The sequence below is a fragment of the Pleurodeles waltl genome, chromosome 2_1, assembly GCF_031143425.1.
Source record: "Pleurodeles waltl isolate 20211129_DDA chromosome 2_1, aPleWal1.hap1.20221129, whole genome shotgun sequence".
In the NCBI taxonomy this organism is placed as follows: domain Eukaryota; kingdom Metazoa; phylum Chordata; class Amphibia; order Caudata; family Salamandridae; genus Pleurodeles; species Pleurodeles waltl.
In genome coordinates this window covers 708,887,332-708,907,281 of record NC_090438.1, presented here as the reverse complement: position 1 = coordinate 708,907,281, position 19,950 = coordinate 708,887,332, and the positions used below count along the sequence as shown (strand labels likewise).

The window sequence follows — 19,950 nt, the reverse complement described above, 5'->3', positions numbered from 1 at the left end:
CTGCTCTCTTGGCCCTGGTGCCTTGGTATTAGGGCTTATCTAAATCATCTACTGCATCTAGCCTTCTGGTTTTCAGCGGTTTTGCTGGGCCTCCGGATTTAAGTGGCTTGCACTTTCTATGAAGCCGCTTTCTACTGACCTGCTTTGGTACTTTTCTTTGCACCCAACTGATATTAATCCATTAGTATTATAAGTTTCCTAGTGGCAGGGTACCTCCAAACACAATGGGCAGACAAAGGCTGTGTGTGCCACCCCAGAGACTGGCAGTAATCATACTACAATGGACTCTTTTCTTGCTAGGATTGTTGGAGTTATCTCCAGAGAAATTGATCTGGCCGAAAGGCCTTTGTTTTGGGGTTTTGCTTGGGCTCTTGGTCTACATGAAACCACTTGTTCCAAATGTTGCAATGGGTCCAGCACCGGGACCAATTGAAGCGGAAAGATCCAGTCCTGTTTCTGCTCTTGATGTGCCTCCCTTTGGTGGGTTCCTCCCACTTGCCAAATGAAGCTTTATCACTCTAAGTTCCTCCCACATTGGTATGCTCACCTGCCGCTAAGTGCAAGCGGAAGAGTCAGTAGGTGGCTGAAACTCCATCCAGCCCATCATCTTTTGCTGATCCTTTATGGGCTTCTATTTTGCAAATTGACAGCTTCTCTTAAAGAGTTTTTCATGCCAATCTGGAACAAGCTGGATAAACTGGAGATTGACATGGGGAAAATCCTTGACCTCTGCCAAACCCAGCAGAAGTCCGTTACTGTGGCACTAATTTGTCTGTGCTCCCAGTTCTCCAGCTTGTCAAGGGTCCAAGCCCATCCAGTCCCATTCCATCTACTACTCTAGTAAATGGGGGAAATAAGTCCTAGCACATCAACCTTGACAGCTAGGAGGACGTGTTTTAACAGGGCAAGAGTACTCCATCTTCACTGAGAGGCTACTCCGCTGGTCATGGTTCTGACAAACGTCCCTGCTTTCACACAAGGCCAAAAGGAGATTATACATTGTCTTACCAAACACTCAGATCTGTATACTTACGTCTTTTCTTTTAATGCTATTATCAGTGTGGAGCAGATGCACTGGATTGACCCTTTGCCAAAAAGAGAGGAGGAGGTTGTATAGTTGTACATTTTGCCCAGAAGTCGGAGCTGCAGTATTATGCTTGGGTCAATTTTCCAGTAGGAAGTGTAATGGCAGTTCCCTTGAGATACTTTTATAAACCTCCTGCTGTCTGGGAGTGAAAATCTATGTATAACTTGCCTGGTTGCAATGTGTATAATGTCCTCACATCCACAATCTTTGCTACTCTGGAACAGGTTGACTGTCATTCATCAATCAAGATCTTCCACTAACAGAAGACTTGGGGTCTCCCACTGTGTCTTTTGAGATTGCACGAGCAATCTGCCCTTCAACCCTTTTTACCCCGTAACCCACTGACTGTAGCAGTGGTAGCAAAAGTTACTGTATGCACACCAAAAGGGTGTCAACTTCTGCAAAGTTGTCAGCACCCATTATGGCTTCACAACAGCCAGTCACGTTAGAACATCATGATTGTAAGTGTCTATTTTGGAATGTGGCTGGTGTTGCAAATTAGGTTAAAAATGAGGACTGGTTAAATTTGGTCTCTGGGTATGATATGATATGTCTGTAAGAGACCTAGTATAGAGAGGCAGTCTATATTGTTGGGTTTCACTCTGTTCATACCCCTGCTGAAATGTCAAGAGAAGGGGGCCTCCTTACCTTATTTTCTATTACCTCAATATGGAAGATTCTTATAACATATTTAGAGTCCCCCCACCACTTTCAAGTTGTAACGATTTAGTTAATGATAAACTTTTTCATGTTGTAGTTAATTTTGATCAGAATAACGTTTTGCAGACAAATGTGGACATAGCTATCTCGCTTTATAATACTCGGAGTTCTGTTTGGATAAATTCACAACTGACTATTTTATTAGTTTGGGGGGTGGTTTTAACTGTAAGTTGTGCAGCATCAGGGACTCAAATGTCTGTGGTGTGCCTGACTGGGACACTGATGATGCTGCCTACTTTTAACACACTCCCTGTGGCGATATTTTTAGCTCAATGTTGTGTATGCTGTCTCTTTCTCTAACAATAGATCTGATTGAACAACCTACTGGAGATTACATATCCTTCCCAAGGGAGAGGAAAAGGGAGTTTGCGTATTGATGTGGTAAGTTCTTCTCATCTCATCTCACAGTGTGGCTACTGCGTCTGTAGTATATGCCAAAAACACTAGTATTACTCGCAAGCGAGCAACAGTTGACTCTCCCCTTGTTCTTCATAGGGCATTACTGAAGGAAGTGGGAGATCAATCTAAGATTGTTTAAATGATGCTCTTACCTCCCAGTGAGGTTTTTAGCGCTTGTCATACAGTTTGTAAATTGCCTGCTGGTTTTTTTACCTCAAAAGGGCAAGTAGCCGAACCCAAAGGCCAGCTGCAGTTTGATTGTAACTGCTTTAGGGCTCACAGAAAGCTTGTGGGTGCACTGAAGAAGATCCCGCTTTACAGGTGGTTGGTGGCACACCTTAGTTGTGAATACAAACAGCTCATGTTACAGAGGAAAAAGGATATTGTGAAAGATGCTTGAGACAAACTTCATAGAGCAAGTATGAGTAGAGAAGCCCTTTTGTTTTGGGAAACAGTTAATTATCTATATTTCAATGACGAACATAACACCCCATGGATGTTAACATTCTTCCTCAAGATTGGGTTGAGTATTTCTCAAACCAGTGGATAGTCCTTCAAATTATATTTTGAAGGACAGCTCTGAAAAATCTTAGATCCACCAACTTATGGGGAAGTGACTTCTGCTCTAAGTTAGTCAAAGAGAAATAAGGCCTGGCCCAGATGGGGTCGCTATTGACCTTTTCTTAGACAGTCAAAAATTCTGGGGCCCATTGATAGCAAATGTTCTGTGGCTAAGGTAGGCCCCCCTAAGATGTGGTGCAGTGGAAATATAATACCTACCTGTATGGTTCAAATCTTTTTATTTTGTACAAAAAAGGTGTAGCAATGTAGGGGATTCAAATAATTCCCAAACCATAGTAGAAGCAAACTGAACAATAACAACCCTCAAGTCCCTCACTCCCGGGAACCACAGTATCACAGTGTGCGGTAGGTAGCGCAATTGAGCGTTGTGTGTCAGAGTGCCCCAGGGAAAGTCCCCCTGGCTTTGGTCAGAGGATATTGCCGTTAGACTGAACAACCAGAGATATCTGGGGCAGATGAGTTCCCAGAATTCAGATGATAACAGGTCGATGAGCAGGCACCAGAAGACAGGGTATGATGTGCCATGTGCAGAAAGATTGAGTGTCAGCTGTTTCATTCATAAAATGTGCCAGAGACGGTGGAGCCAACCCTGATAGGTGGGGATCTGTTCTGTTCTCAAGTGAGACAGGATGTTTTGCAATGCCCCCTCTAGGGCCAACTCTATCTGGTGCCCTCATCTGGACTTGAGCGGAAAGGTAAGGCCGTTGGCCAACACCAGACAGTGTATGAAGGGAACCAGGAAGCTGTGCGTTGATATGTGTATCTATGTCATTTAGCAATCAGGTCCAGTAATTAGTGAGATGCGGGCACTCCCATAGAAGGTGCAACAGGATACCTGGAGTGCCACAGCCATGCCAGCAGTCTGGTTTGCAGGCGGGGTTGCACCGGTGAAGACAGACTGGGGTGTGGCAAATTTATTGGCGGTTTCAATACTGCCCGTGTTGCGGGTTGAGTACGATAATACATGTCCCCCCATTCTTCCTCGGACAGTGTGTGGCCGAGTTCCCATCGCCTTTGACCGGGTGATTTGAGGTGTGGGGGGTGCGGACCAAGGAGCCCATATAGTTCCGTAATGAGGGGTTTGTCCAGTGTCTTTGTGAGCAACCACTTTTCAATTGGTGTAAGAGTGTAGCACTCCAGGGTGGACTTTGGGGTGCATGATCCAGTGCATAGTTTTGAGACAGTGCAATCTTTCAGTTTTAGGCATTGCATGTTCAGAACAGAGTATATCGAAGGGCAGGGGACCCTCCTCGTCAAATGAGGCAGAGGATCCAGGCCCCGGCAACGCAGCCCTAGGAGCAGATGATGAAATAGGCCTTAGGCCCAGCCGAAGACGGCTTCAATCTGTGGCTCCGAGGGAGCAGCAGCGCCAAGACCAGGGGGTAGCGAGGAGGGAGAGACTGCGTGTATCTCTCAGGGGCCCTGTTCCTTCTCCGGCACCCGATGAGCTCAGGAGACGTTTGCAGTGGCGGAGGGGAAATGAGTGGCATCAGGTTTCAGTCTGGGGACACCAATCTCTGGTTCCAGGTCCCAGGAGGCCACTGACAAGTCCTTATGGCTGTGGGGGAGTTCTGACCTACTCCGGGTGCGAGCCAGGGCCTTTTGGCAGCGGCGGCTGGCGGTTGTAGGCAGGCTGCATGCGGCAGAGAGAGAAGCATGGGGATGGGGGCCTGCCGCTCACTTGCTGTATTTTCAGCTCACTCCCCTTCTCCCTCCACAATGCTTTATGGTGTTGAGTATGGACCGGGCCAGAGTGTGCAGGGTCAGCAGGGTCACCGGTGGACTCACCACTGTTTCTTGGGGTCGGCAGCACAGCAGGGACCCCAACCTCAGGTGCCACAGCCCCCACAGCATCAGTGCAGGTTCAGGCTGCCGCATGGAGTGCTTGTTGGTGGAGGCCGTGTTTCTCTCGGCCTGCAGTGGGCCAGGTCCTCTCTGCTGTCCTCGAGCCTCCACCCACTCAGGAACATGGTCGGGGCACCCAAGAAGCAGGATCTCTGCTCTTGTAGGGCTGCATAAATGCGAGGTGGGTCAGTATGGGGCACGGAGAGACCAGGAAATGCATCTCATCCTCCATTATCTTGGCCACACACCTATCTTTAAAAAGTGTAACTGATCAGATCCCAGCTCCTACTCTCCAATCTCATTGATCGATTCCACATGTAAACTCATGGGGAGAATCAATCAATCAGTTTTGGTAAAGCACGGCTACTAACCAGTGAGGGTCTCAAGGCTCTGGCGGGGGAAGCGAGGGGTCTCATCCAAAGAGCCAAGTCTTGAGGTTCTTCCTGAAGATGGTGAGCGACGAGCTTTGTCTGAGGTGCAGGGGGAAGTTGTTCCAGCTTTTTGCTAAGATGTAGGTGAAGGATTGTCCTCTGGTGGTGGTTTTGCAGATGCGAGGAATGGTGGCCAGGCAAATCTGGGTGGAATTGAGGGATCTGGCGGGGGTGTGGAAGGAGACGCAATGGTTCAGGTAGGCTGGTCATGCATTATGTATGGCCTTGTAGGTATGGGTGAGTAGCCTGAACCTGATTCTTTTTGTGATGGGAGCCAGTGGAGGGTTCTCTGGTGTTGGGAGATATGTTCTCAGTGTGGGAGGTCCAGGATGAGTCTCATGGTGGCGTTCTGGATGAGTTGTAGTTTCTTTATGTTTCTTGTCGAGGTGTCGGCGTAGAGAGCGTTGCCGTAGTCGAGCTTGCTTGTGACTAAGGGGTAGGTGACTGTCCTGTGACAGTTTGCTGGGGTCCATCCGAAGCTCTTCCGAAGTTTGCAGAATGTGTGCCAGCAGGAGGAGGCGACTGAGTTTACCTGTCGGGTCATGGATAGGGAAGAGTCGAGGATGATGCCTAGGTTGCGGGCATGCTCAGACGGTGCGGCGGTGTGCTGTGGTACGTGGGCCACCAGTAGTCGTCCCAAGCTGAGGTGGCATTTCTGAAGATGATGAGCTCAGTCTTGTCGGAGTTGAGCTTGAGGTAGCTTTCTCTTCCTTTTGGCGGTGTCCGGGTCTTAGGTGAGGGAAATGATGAGTTGTGTGTCGTTGGCATATGGCATGATGTTCATACCGATGGCTGCGAGATGGGCCATGTATATGTTGAACAGTGTGGGACTCAGTGAGGATCCGTGGGGGACTCTGCAGTTGACTCCTGTGGGTCTGTATGTGTAGTACGGGAGTCTGACCCTCTGCGTCCTTCCAGAGAAGAAGGAGTGGATCCATTCCAGGGCTCTTCCGCAGATTCCAATGTTGTGGAGTCTAGTGCGTAGAGTGCTTCGAGATGTGGGTTGTGTATAGGGGGTGTTTCTCACACATTCAATCTGGGTTCAGGCAAGGCCTTAGTACTGTGGAACAATGTCTCAATCTCCATCTCCTGATTTCAAAGCATACTGAGAGCAGCAGGGAGAGTATCCATCTGGATTTTATGGATCTTTCAGTGGCTTTCGATTGGGTGGACAGAGGGATGCTGTGGTTCATCATACCTGATATGGATTTTGACATGGCCTTGGTTCTTTGTTTAGCTCAGATGCACAACAGGGTAACAGCGACAGTGAGGTATGGGAAAAAAGGTGAGCTTACTGAAGCTTTTAATATCAAGAGTAGCATTAGGCAAGGCTGCGTCTTGGCCCCGTTTTTATTCTGTCTCTATATTAATGATCTAGAAAAACATCTTCATACAGTGGAGGCCGACGCTCCAAAAGTTGGTCACAGGAAACTTCCTGCTCTGTTGTATGCTGATGGTTGTCTTTTAATATCTATAACAGGTGTAGGTTTAAATGGGTTATTTTGTTCACCAATGGTTTGGACTTAAATACCAACATTTCCAAATCCCATGTAATGGTCAGGTCTAAAAGGATTTCTACAATACCCTTGCAAACCAAGACACTTCCACAAGCTCCCCAACAATACGGTGGGGTGGAGCTCACAAAGATTCATATTGGATTAGGTCCTAAGAGGGACCCGGGGATGAACCATGCCACCTTTAAGGTGCATGAGGGCCTTCGTCCTGAGACAGTGATTCACTTAAATGTACTGAGTTTCCTATTTCTATAAAAATCGGCAGCAATTACTGGTATGTGCATTCATAGGATAGGATGTTATATTGACTGTTTCAGTTAATTCTCCAGGCTCTGATGTGTTTGATGATTTGGGACAACCCCACTGAGCTCGGCCTATGGTTTTGGGCACATGGTATGACCTCTGGGCTGACCTTTGGCAGACTTGCTGCAAGTATCCAACCCAATGTCCTCTGAACACAACCTCTATGTAGCACATTCCTGCATTGTTGTCCTCTTCTTTTTGACACCGTACTTCAGGTGGTGCAATTTCATCTGCTCTTGCTCCCTGATGTGTTATTTTTTTTAGCATTTTTTTGCCCAGCTGAAAAAGCAGAACATTTCGAGACCACGTATTCCATTACAGGCCTACTGTGTTTTGCTGCAACAGTTGCAGATGCCGGCGCTATCCCATCCTCCACATGTGATGACCCAGGAGTAAGAGGGTAGATGGATGGTTTAGTAGGTGGCAGCTGCTCTAGATTTACTTGGATTGTCTCCTTAGCAAACTCCCTCTGCAAACCACTAATGTGCTAATAATGTTCAGGAAATTCCTTTGAACTATTTTCTAAAGGCTGCGGGCTCATATTATGAGTACTGTACCCTGAGTGATCAATTACGTACCTGCTTTCATTTTTTTATTTGTTTTTATTTGTTTTTCTGCTGGTCCCAATGTAGTCCAGTGGGACCCGTAGAGATAATAATAGAGCACTGCATTACTGTCGCAAGGTTGTTATTTTCATTTTTGGGGGTCCCTGCGTAGTAAAAGAAAAAGTACTGCATGATCCAGACGTTTTTAAAACGTTTAGTATAATATGATAGGGTCATTCTTTTCAAGGTTGAGCCATGGGTTTGCTGACAGGCCGAAATATAAGAGATTTTGTAGTTTTTTATTAAAATATCTACATTTTTAAGTGTTGTGGTACCTAAGAACGGTAAACAGGTTCTTATTACGCAGAGTTAAACTGCTTCTATTTGGTTCATATGGGAATACATTTGACTCTGTACACATCTTACATGCACTCTTTTAGGGGGTTTCTGCCACTCTTCTAATTTTTTGGTGAGTTTAACTACTTATACAGTATCTGGAGGAGATCAATGAGATTATCAAACAATCATGATGTGCAAGAAGAGCAGAAGATCACCCCCATGCCCCCTGTACTTCAATGCAACACAACAGAGATGCAAAGATGATGAGGGAGTGCCTATGTCTTCTGCATTCCTCCAGAATGTCCAAGATGGAGATTCTAGTCCAGTACATGTCCTTGATGCCCAACAGTAGGACTTGAAACCTTCATACTCCAGGATACGAGTGTACTCATTGACTGTCTATGGGTGAACAAATGTCACAGCTCATCGTAACGAGGTGACTACCCATCAAGTCACCTGCGAGAATTAATTTCTTTGTTTATATTGCAACACCCTGTTTTGTTATTAATTTGAGTTGATCCCCCAAAAAAGTCAAAGGTTCCAAAAAAGATACATGGGCCTGGGTCCAGAAGTACTAATTAGATTTGGGAAAAGGGTTTCAATATGAGCACTGAATTTGTGCAAGTCAAATGAAAATAATATTGCAAGTCCTATTTAATAATGAGTTGGTTCACAAAATACTGGTAGATAGTGGTCGCAATTCGACCTACCTCATGAATATTCATGAGAAAGGTTTCATATTGCGACCTACCATGATTGGCTGTCATCACCCAGATGGTGACCTGCTGGGATTAGCATACCGTCATGTCTGTGATCACTTTTCCAAGGCCAGATCCTGCACATAGCTGTGTGGGTGTTACCACGCATGGTGGCTGTTGACTACATAGCATTACCTGGCAGCAGGGCATGACCCCTGTGGGGGCAGCCAGGACATGCATTCAATTGCCATTTCCTTACAGTAGCCAATCCCAAAGCCATGCACACTGGTGATTGATCCCAGGACCTGGCGTATGGTGGGCAGCTAGGCTCTGAGTCCAACCTTCCGCCAATTATTTTTGGGTACCGCCGTACCACTGTGGGCTGGAGGAATCACTGTAATACTGTGATACTGCACTGGGCCCATGCTTGGTCCCATGGTAATATTGTGTAATCTGTGACAAAAGCAACTTCTTTTATTTAAAACACTCTGGTTCCCTATGCCTCCCTGCCTACAAACATGGGAATAGGGGCCATGGTGTCCTCAACATGCCCCTTTACATCTCCTCAGTAGTTTCAGGATTCAAGAGCAAAATCCCAGAGTTGTCTAATGGCAGTCACAACATTTGCTCTAATGTTACAGCCAGCCAATCAAATCTTTTCGGTGGATTGGGACATTTACCTGTCCAGAGGAACCAAATTTGCCAACGGGAGAAAAAGCTTCCTCTACCAAACAGATTTCCTTTTTTTATTTTAGTACCTTTGTACCAACTGTCTAGATCGTTCTAAATTTTTCTGAGGGCTAAGCCAAACTCCTCTTTAAACGCTAGTTTATTAAAAATGGCTAAATGGATTTACAATAAATCACAAAAAGTATGCTTTCGGACTTAGGGCCTGATTTCAACATTGGCGGAGGTGGTTAATCCATCCCAAATGTGACGGATATCCCGCCCACTGTATTACGAGTTCCACAGGATATAATGGACTCGTAATACGGCAGGCGGGATATCCGTCACTTAACCCCCTCCGCCAATGTTGTAATCAGGCCCTTAGTGTCAAATGTGGTGCAACTCTGTTCTGCTGCTTTTTCTTTATCAGAGAGCAAACTTTCCTATGGAAATTAAAACTGAAAATCACACTTTTGGGATTCCCCCTATTTCTTGCCCTCCGTGTTACAGATCAGCTTAACACTTTATATAAAGGAGCCAAAGTGGATGAATTTCATTTTGGGAAGTTTTCTACAGATTTGTCTAACGTCAGTTATTAAAGAACCAAAAAATGTGCATTGTGTGTAAATTCTGGCCTAACTTTAACTACACTGGCCCTATTGCCGCCAGTGTCATTTACATGATTTCTTCAGCAACAGTTCACAACAAGCAAAGAAGGACTCAGAGAAGAACAGGAGAAGAAAAGGAGCATGGTTTTCCAGGGACAAGTGTTAAAGGCAAGACCTAGAGGTCAAAGGGAGGGTCTAAAGGTGAAGACCAAGGTCTAAGGTTAGGAGGCAAAGCCTAAATATTACAAGTAGGGTGAAGAGGCCAGATGCTAGGCCTGGAGGTTAGTGGTACAGCCTATAAGTTAGAGGCAAGACACAGAGGTAGGAGTACAGTATTTAAATGCACGGGCAGGCCCAGAGGTCAGAAACACAACCTGAAGATCATATGGTGGGCCGGGCACTGGACACTTAGGGGGTCATTATGACCCCGGCGGTCAGTGATAGTGTGGCGGTAATACCGCCAACAGGCTGGCGTTACATACAGCCACATTATGACTTTGGCGGGTTGGCTGAAGCCAACCCACCAATGTACCACTCCAACCGCCATGGCGGTAGCAGCCGCCAGGCTGGAGATAACAATCTCCAGCCCGGCGGCTGCTATTGTACCGCCTCAGGCATTTTGACCCTGCCTACCACCATGGTTTCCCTGGTGTTCATAACGCCACAAAACCATGGCGGTAGGCCCTATCAGTGACAGGCAATTCCTTCCCTGTCACTGATAGGAGGCCCCCTACCCCCAAACACTACCCAGATGCCCCCCACCCTCCATCCACGCTCCCCCCTTCCAATCACCCACCCCCTTACACACACACACACAGACACGCACCACACATACACACACTCATTCACACAGGCATACACGCATGCATCCATTCATTCATGCACACATCCGTACCACATTCACACGGACTCGCAGACACACATTCACATATCCATTCATACACGCATTCTCACAAATGCATACACGCACGCACACAACACACACATACATTTGCATTCACGCAAACACTCACACATTCATGAACACACCCCCACACACAACAACCCCAACCCCCTGCCCTGTTGGAAACCCAACTTACCTGGATCCAGGGGGTCTTCCGGCAGGGGGCGGGATGGGGCGCTGCTACCGCCAGCGGAACACCGCCAGGCCGTATTATTTGACATAATACGGCTGGCAGCAGTCTACCGGCGTGGCGCTGCTGGTGGTAGCAGCACTGCCTTAACCCCATCAGCCAGCATGGCCCCCGCCATATTTCCGTCCTTCTTCTGGCGGAAATCCGGCTGTGGTAATTGTTTGGCGGACAGCTGTTAGCCACGGCGACAGTCTTTTTGCAGCCGTCGCCACAGCAGTAGGTGCCATTTACCGTCAATGTTTTAATGAGGGCCTTAATGTGTACAGAAGACCATGGAGTTCTTCAGGAGGCCAAAGAAGGATTGCAACTCTTCAGTATGCTTCTATTTGTTATAGTACGATTTCTAGGTTTGTAAGCAGCTGAAGTGGTAGTTTGCACAGAGTGGCAGGGCTTGGTAAAGAGGGACACGTACTGCAAGTACTGCTACTCAAACACAGGGTACTAGACTCACTTAAACCACCTGAGTCACTGGCACAAGGTAGTGTTTGACACCTTTGATTCTATAGTGCTAAATGTGCATGGTAAGAGGAGAACAGCAGCAGGAAGATAGAGATGGCCACTGGCACCTCACTTGAGCCTTCTCCACCTTGGTAATGATGCCACTGATATCAGAAGGTAGGCCACCACCATGCGTCTACCCATGTGCGATCCTTATGCCACAACTGTGTTGTTTCCAGACACTGTAGATCACTACTAACGGGAGGCAGCATCCCCGGATATTTGTGTAATGGTACCAGTCTTTCAGAGAACAGGGATACCTGGCCTTCAGCACTGTACTCGTCGGCATAGACCTTGTCAGTGGGATTTAATGGACCAGCATAGCATTAATCTTTAGCCACCTCTCAGAGGTGGGAATATGATCGCTTTCAACTTCTATTTGCATGCGTAAAAGGGTTTCAATTGTCAATCATGGTTTACATGCAATACTTATGCAAACTTATAGAAAATGTTTACATTGGTGAGGCTTGCTCACAATCGAACAAGATGAACCCAGCCATTCTAGCAATACACCTCATAATTAGGAAATATATGAAGATGTTCTGAAACAATTATACTGTGCAAAATCACTTAAACCTATTGAATCGTAATTCATCTTGAGAAATATTCAGACGCACACAACTTATTGAATCAATATGCCACTTGCAGAGGTATTATATGCCCCCCTACTTTACAAAATAGGTGCATCAAAAAGGAAACGACAATTATGTTTTGAACATTTATTTTGCTGTCGACCTTCATTACTTTCGCACAGCATTTTATTTTTAATAGAGAAGTACATCGTTTTTTTAAAGAGAAGACATCTGGAAAACATTTTTATTTGCTCAAAGCAGAGAGTAAACCACACTATTGCTACAAGAACAACTCAGGCACAGGGTGCTTAATCACGCAACAAAATTAAATACGGACATCATATGTAATATCTTACAAATCTTATAAACACGCTGTTAAATGTGTGTTCCAAGTGAATAAATAGTAAGTAAGGGTTTGGAGATCAAAGCATTTTGAGATGTAGGGTGGATAATTCCTGAATTAGTTTTCTATTAATAAGAAGAATGCTGCTGTTTAAGTTCTTCTTGTGTGTGTTTTTTTTAAATTTCTGCAGCATTACGTCAGATTTCAGTTTCTTCAGATTAGCTGCTAGCTCATAAATGTGTCAGATTTGATCCGTAAAACTGATGATCTAGAACAGATCGTCCACGTTCTTCTCGGGAGCAGAGTGGGCTCGAGGTGTCATATGGTCTGCTCGCAAAAAAAAGTCAGTAAAAGGGCTGATCAGCCTTGGGGACCTTATTTATCGGGAATATCAGTAGATTACTACCCTACACTGAGCAATTTCCCTAAATGATTCAAGAATGACCTACCAAAGGGTGCATACTTAAAGGAAGTATCCAAATACCATTCTCCGGAGCCTGCAGAGCAAATCATTTCACCTACTCTGTGAAGGTGGTGAGCTGTCAATTACATAGAATAAATAGTATGGCATATACGCAATATGCCCTTTTCTGGGCACTCAACGAAAGGTGACAAATAGATTGTATCGACAGTAAAACTATTAGCTTGATCCAGGTAAAACATTAAATTTACATATAAAAGGGAAAGTTTACATATTCCACATTTTCAGCTATCTCTGATTAGATGCCTCCTTAGACCAAGAATGCAAAGAGTATAAAGGCTGCGTATCAATATTTGAATTTTGGGTTTTAAAGAGTATGACTGTTTCTTTTATTTATTTCAAGAGACTGGTAGTTGACGGAAGAATGTTCCCGACATTTTATTTTACTTAAAAGGGAGCACATGGCATACAGATGCATTACAAAAGAAATGTGGCCCTTTCCCTAGGTGATATTAACAGAGCAGCATGCTGAACTAATTCAGATATTAACAGCAATCAGAGAATTAAAAGGTGTTTTGAAATGCTTCAGAGCTCTGCAAGGCGCCTTGCTCAGACATCACAAGCTTTATGCGTGCCCTCCCCACAAAGGGGAACCAAAAAGCCATCTCTCACTGTCATAGTAATGAGCTCCAAATGCTTCTCTGAGACTCCCGAGGTTTCTGTGAATGTGGCATTCGGTCGAGGAATGTGGCAAAAGAAACAGGAGAGCTCCCAAAAGCAAAGACAGTACATGTTCCAGTGTTTGCTTACCTGCTCTCTAGCCCCTGGCAGAGCTGCGTATTGAAGGATGCTCGGAATGTGGGAACGGATACAAGGATTAGCAAAACAGGCGGGTCGAATACATGGAAAGCAGTTTACAAATTGTTAGTTGTTTCGGCGTGTCTGGTGGGCTTTCAGCTGCATGGTGTTCTCGGCAGCCACCATGCTGATTGCTGCGGCTGCTGTTCATCCAAGGCCTCCAGTTACTTAGAAGAATCGTCCATTTTCCTAAGTTCTTCTGGTTCTGTCAGTGTGTTGTTGTTGAACCAGTGGTCTAATTAGCAGGCCTTGTTCATCCCGTAGAGTGTGTGCATGGATGCTACAGTCCCTGGCTTCACATTGGCCAGCGACACCTGGTGGTCCAAACAAGCCGGGCTGGCCTGGAGGACCGGTGTAGCCACGAGGTCCTTCTGCACCAGGCAGCCCATCTTTGGCTACCCCTGGATATCCGTGATAGCCTAAAAGAGGAGACAAGGAGATGGTAATGAAACAATGTGCAATAAAGAAAGAGATAGTCTTTACGGCTAAGAGTACTCTATATGCAATCAAGGTGAGGTATCAGAGAAGTGTGTTTGCTTTCTCTTCTGCAATATTTGAGGGAAGACAACTAGAAGCTCAGAAATTCATCCAAAACAAATCACAATGGGCGTAAAATGGATGCAAAACTGAGTGGCCAGGCTACTGCTAAACATCACTCTCTAGGATCCCTACACATTATGACCTTGCACTGAATTGCTGTGTCTTTCTGGAATGCATTCAAATTACTGAGCATAGTACACAAAGCATTGCATGGACAAGGGCCAACGCTCTTTTGCCACAAACATCATACTCACATTCTCAAAATAGTTTCCAAATACATTTCGACTACTCAAACTGCCACGTTTCAATTGAACCAGGCTTGGCGGTCACTAATTCTTAGTCAAAGCCAGCAAACTCTGGAACTCATACCCCATCCAGGTAAGGAAAGTGCAAAATCACATCATTTTACAAAAGGTCATGAAAACAGGTCTCTTCAAGTCTTCGAAAACCTTAAGGTCTCCTCAGTCACAGCACAAAACATCTATCAATCCCTGAACCCCAATAGAAACGACACGATATTTTACCCTCTAGTTAAAGACTCACCAAAGCAGATATCTTAGAATAATCAGTGCTTGAAATGGGAAAATAGAAGTGCAGGTACTCTGTAGCAGAGTACCTGCTTGTTTTTGAGAAGTGCCGGTACTCTCCAATGAAAAGTATTACGTTTTTCTTGAAGAGTGCAGGTACTCTCCCTCTCAAAATAAAGTGCCGGTACTCACTACCGGACAGTACCGACCCATTTAGAGCACTGAGAATAATTGTGCCTGAAGAGAGATCTATCACATCCCACACCCTTTATAAACATGGGCACACATAGCAGCAGCAAGTTTACCTCAATACATTAGACTACTTGTAAGGGAACCTTGTGAACATCACTTAACTCTTCTCATACAGCTTGTTCTACAGCCGCATACAACAAGTCAAACACGGAGGTCTGCTTATAATCGCTCTGAGCAGTTAAAAAGACACAATGCTACACCGGTAACACACGCATTCTGCACAATTTCAGATAAAATAACATTTAAATGATGAAACTTGTAGTTGCACAAAGTGTCAACTGGATCCTAGTACTTCACCAGGGATAGAGCTTCCAGATTGATGTTTATTTACAAAACATACACTCTGAAACATGCACTATGATCACAGCAGACCACTGTTTATAGAAATATCTAAAAAGTATAACATATTAGAACATATAAAACGACGTAGTAGTACACATAATGAAAGATTCGGGAATTTTTCTTCTTTTACTGGCCTAGTTTAAATTTCACCTCTTCCTAGCAGTAATACAGGAAAGAAGACTTTAGACCAAGCACAAACACTGCGAGAGGGGAACCCTCCAGGAACTGCGTGCAGAAATGTGCTCAATGCATGCCTCTCTCTCACAGCACTCCAAAGCTTCCCAGCGGCTCAGTACTCTCCCTGAATGGGCGGTGTGTCATAGCAGTGTTAATACTGTCTAAGATGTCCTGATTGGGGATGCAGATCCAAAACATGGCAACTCTCGATCCCAGGCACATAGCGCCCTAGTATTAGCCCCTCACAACATGAAGTAAAGCACAGGCACATGTCGAGGATGCAGGAGATGGTGAATAAATTCAGACATGGGCATTGATTTGGGATTGTTGACATTTAGGAGAGGGGAGGGACGCAGCTACAGCAGTGCATGCAGTACCGCATTTTGTTGTGTCAAGGCATTATGACAATAGTGCATGTGCAAAAATCATTGTCAATGGCGGGGCTACTTTGGAAGAGGAAGAAGTTTCACGAAAGAACAGTTTCGGACATTGGCCTGCTGGTTGACTGGGGTGTGAGCCCTGGTGAAGCACCAACCACGATCCTTGTCAGGTTGAGGCATTAGCTAACCCTACATTAACATGTGATCAGCCTTCTAGTAGCTTGGCACAGAGCAATCAGGCTTAATGTAGAGGCAATATGTAAAGTATATGTGCACCACACAAAAAGGATCCCACACCAAGTTAAAAAATAGAGCACTTTTTCATAAATAAAACAAGACCAAAAGAACAAAACTCCAATTAGTACAACTAGAGATATGCATTTTAAAGATTTTAGTGAAAATAGTGCCAAAGAGCACAAAACGCCAACAGTGGACATCTGGTCACGCAAAACCAGAACAAAGTCACAATTTCAGGCTGATTGCAATGGAACATGGGTCAGCTACAGGGACCTAGATAGGCTCACTGAACAAAATACCTTCAATCTTGGTTTGTAGAGCATTGCAAGGATCCGAGTCAAAGTTGCATCAAGCAGCCAAAGCAATGCATTGGTTTCCAAGTGCAGCTAAACTACGATACGAGGTACTGCATCATTCTCAAGGATCCTATAGTTGAGAGCTTGTGATGCAAGGTCTGGCGTTGACAATGTGTTGCACAGTCAGGGCGATGTGTCAGTTTTGAGGAGCTGCAAGGCTGCGATAGGGAGTCCAGAGTCATAGTCAAGGCTGCCATAGATGAGAAGCAAGAGCCTGACTTAAGGACGCATCATGCAGCAGGGCTTCCGGAGAGGTTGTGGAGGTGATGCAGGTCTTTGTGATGGGTCCAATCCACTCAGAAGCAGCGATGCTAGGGTTCTGCTCGGGGAGGGGTGTTGCGCCATGCAGCAGAAGAGATACATCAGTTCCACTGGATCCACAGAGGCTGGCAAAAACTTTAGGACCACCTCCAAGGGACCAGGACTGGAGTAGCACCACTTGTCGGGGTAGACAGAGATGGACGAGCCCAGGTCAGGTGCAGGGTTGTTGGACGTGTTATGTCCCAGAGGCTTTAGATCAGAATGCCAGCCACCTAGCCCTCCGAGTCTCTCTGGGGTTCTGGGTTCAAGAGATGTAGTCCAGTCCTTCTCACTCAGGTAAGAGGACAGATGACAACAGGGAAGCAGTCCCTTCATGTCATCAGTACAGCAGAGTGGCAATCATTTCATCAGCACAGCAGTCCTTCTCCCTGGCAGATAATACATAGGTCTTAAAGTGTACTGAAGAGTTGGTGTCTGAGGTAAAATAATTATACCCAGTTGTGTCTTAAGTAGGGAGAAACTTCTAGAGGCATGCCTTTGAAGTGCACAGGTAACCTGCCTCCCTTGCCCTAGTTCGAGACTAACTACGGGGGGGTTTGCAGCCCTTTGTGTGGAAGCAGGAGACAGTCTATCCATGTGTAAGTGGGGCTGGGTCGAGCACCTCCTTCCCATCCTGCCCATATAGGCACATCTAAGCTCCTTATTGTGTGTGTCTGTCTAGAAGAAATACACAAAGCCCATCTGTCAACTATACCCAGTCATATGAACTAGAAACAGGCTGCAGGCACCAAATGGATAATGCAGGAAAATGCCACCTTTCTAAAAGTGACATTTTCAAAATTGCAATTTAAAATTCGACTTTTATAGTTTTTCACTACCAGGACATGTAAATTACATTGCATCCTATCCTCCTGGCTGTCCAAGGCCTACCCTAGAGATTGCTTATATGTATTAAAAAGAGAGGTTTGGGCCTAGCAAAAGGTTAATTTTGCCAGATCAAAATAGTTTAAAACGAGAGTCTCAGTCTCTCTCTCTCTCACATGGCAGGCTTGAGACGTTTAAAGTGCTACTTAAGTGGCTGACACAATCAGTCCTGCAGGCACACTAGTAGCATTTAATTTACAAGCCCTGAGCAGAGGAGGTGCCACTTTACTAGGAACGTACAAGTAAATTAAGTATGCCAATTGGGTATAAGCCAATTATTCCATGTTTCAAGGAGATAGCACAAGCACTTTGGCATTGGTTAGCAGTTATAAAGTGTGCAGAGACCCAAAGCTATCAAAAATGAAGTCCACAAGCATGACAGTTGAAGGCAAAAAGTTAAGTGTTAAATCACACCAAGGATACCATGTCTAACAGACAGCAAGTGAGAGCACTAGGGTACAGTGCTCCAGGTCTCTTTGATGCGTAGGACCTGTCTCTGGCATGAGTTGGGAGGGATAACCAAGGTCAAAAGTTTATAAAAAAACGAAGTTTTTTGTGGTTAGTGCCTGGTCTAATTGTCAGTGGGCACGTGTTTATTTTCCAGTATTGTTAAACCTCACAGTAAAACTGTTCAGTTTGAATTTTGTTTCAGTCTAGATCAAACAGTGGCAAAACCAGTAGTTCTTGCCTTGCTCCTATTGGTTTTGTCAAAGCTTTATGCCAATGGTGTGCATCATCAGTAAAAGAATAAACCAAAGACAAAAAAGCAAAATGAGAAGCCTCCTAGCTTGCTATGCTATTCTGTAGGAAAGGTATTTGTGGACATAACTCGCTATGCATATTTGCACCTACTGAGTTATGTGAGGGCCAGAATTATGTGAGGGTCATTTTCTTTTTTGTATTCACTGACCTAAAATGGTAGACTCCACATAGATTGGTAAATAAAAGGATATTATTTTATTTGCACAAGAGGCCAGGCTCCAAATTAGAGACCGGTGGGGAGAGCAACAAGCAGTGGGAGGTGGTGAGGTCCATGAAATCGTCTTTTGAACTGCCGAGCATCCTAGCAGCAAAATGGATGCTCCAAAGAACACCAAAAAAAAAAAACATAAATAAAAATATTTAAATGACATTAAAGGGCGAAGACGCAATGGAGGAGTAGGTGGGAGCTGATGAATGGGGAAATAATGGGGTGTGACTATTGAGGTGGTAAGCAGCACACAAGAGAGAGAGAGAGCAAGCAAAGACATGCACTCTCTTGGAGTGCTTAATGAAAAAGAAAAAAGTAGTTTATTGATTGTGAACCGTGGAAGAATATATTTAAGCCAATCAAGAGCATGGCAACGAGGCTAAACACCAGGGAAGGGGCAAGAAGGGGAAGCCAAACCATTGAATATGAAACAATCAAATGAGCATGTCAGTGAAGTCAACCAATTGTAAGCTACGGGTGGACTCTGAACCCATTGTAAGTTTTTGGTAATATCCACAAGAGGCTATAGACAGTTAAAAGCTAGGTAAGTACGTAGAACCAGAAAACTTGATACTGTTATCCTTTTGTGGCCCTCACTTATGTGCCCTACATCTGGCTGTATTGCATGGTGCTTTCTTGTGCACAGGGAAATAATCAGTAAAGAAAACGTGGATAACTTTGAGGTTCAGCAGTGAACCGCCATTCTCAGTAACTACTTCATAGTTGACATTTGTGACTTCACGATGCACCTATGATGTCTTCAGCATGAACTGGAACATTAGAGATAAAGGCCCAGATTCTGAGAGGTGTCAAACAGCACAGTGCAGCAGCCAAAAAAGCTGTGCTTCGCTGCATGACAAGGAGAGAGCAGGAGAGCACCATATTCACATAGATATGGCATTCTCCTCCCCACTCCCTAGCACTGGCTCCGATTTCAACTGCAGGGCACCATGCACACACCGTAGCGCCATAGTACTAGGGTGTGTGTGTGTGTTTGTGTGTGTGTGAGCCTAGCATATGTTTTGTACAGGAAAGGTACCCTTTCTACACAAAATACTATGCCTAGACAAGTGGAAATGCTTTTCCTACTTTGTATGTGTGCTGTACAGTGCAGCACACATGCAAAGTCGGAAAAGCATGGAGGAATAAAAACATTTCTCAGTTTAGCGCCTGCTTTTCAAAGGCGTTAATGTTTGGTGCTAAACGCATGGGTCGTAGCACGGGTATGCCCACGTACCACCCATGTAATGCCCCCTTAATGCAAAGTAATGAAAAGCAGTGTTTCACGCTGCTTTGCATTTCTTTGCCACACAAACCAAGGCAAATACCTATTTGCGTTGGTTTGTGAATGCCAAAAAAAGTTTAGGGTCGGTTTAGCATTACAAAAGCAATGCTAAACCAACCTAAACCTTTGAGAATCTG

General features: G+C 45.1%; 1 protein-coding gene across 1 annotated transcript in view; it reads right to left on the bottom strand.

Annotated features, from left to right (window-relative positions):
* Window positions 1–12,072: 12,072 nt before the first annotated feature.
* LOC138267855 (collagen alpha-3(IX) chain-like) overlaps window positions 12,073–19,950 on the bottom strand; it is a 173,734-nt gene continuing 165,856 nt past the window's right edge. The window contains exon 29 of the mRNA XM_069217080.1: window positions 12,073–13,981. Coding sequence (XP_069073181.1) covers window positions 13,752–13,981 — 230 coding nt within the window. The 3' untranslated portion in view covers window positions 12,073–13,751. The remainder of the gene's footprint in view (window positions 13,982–19,950) is intronic.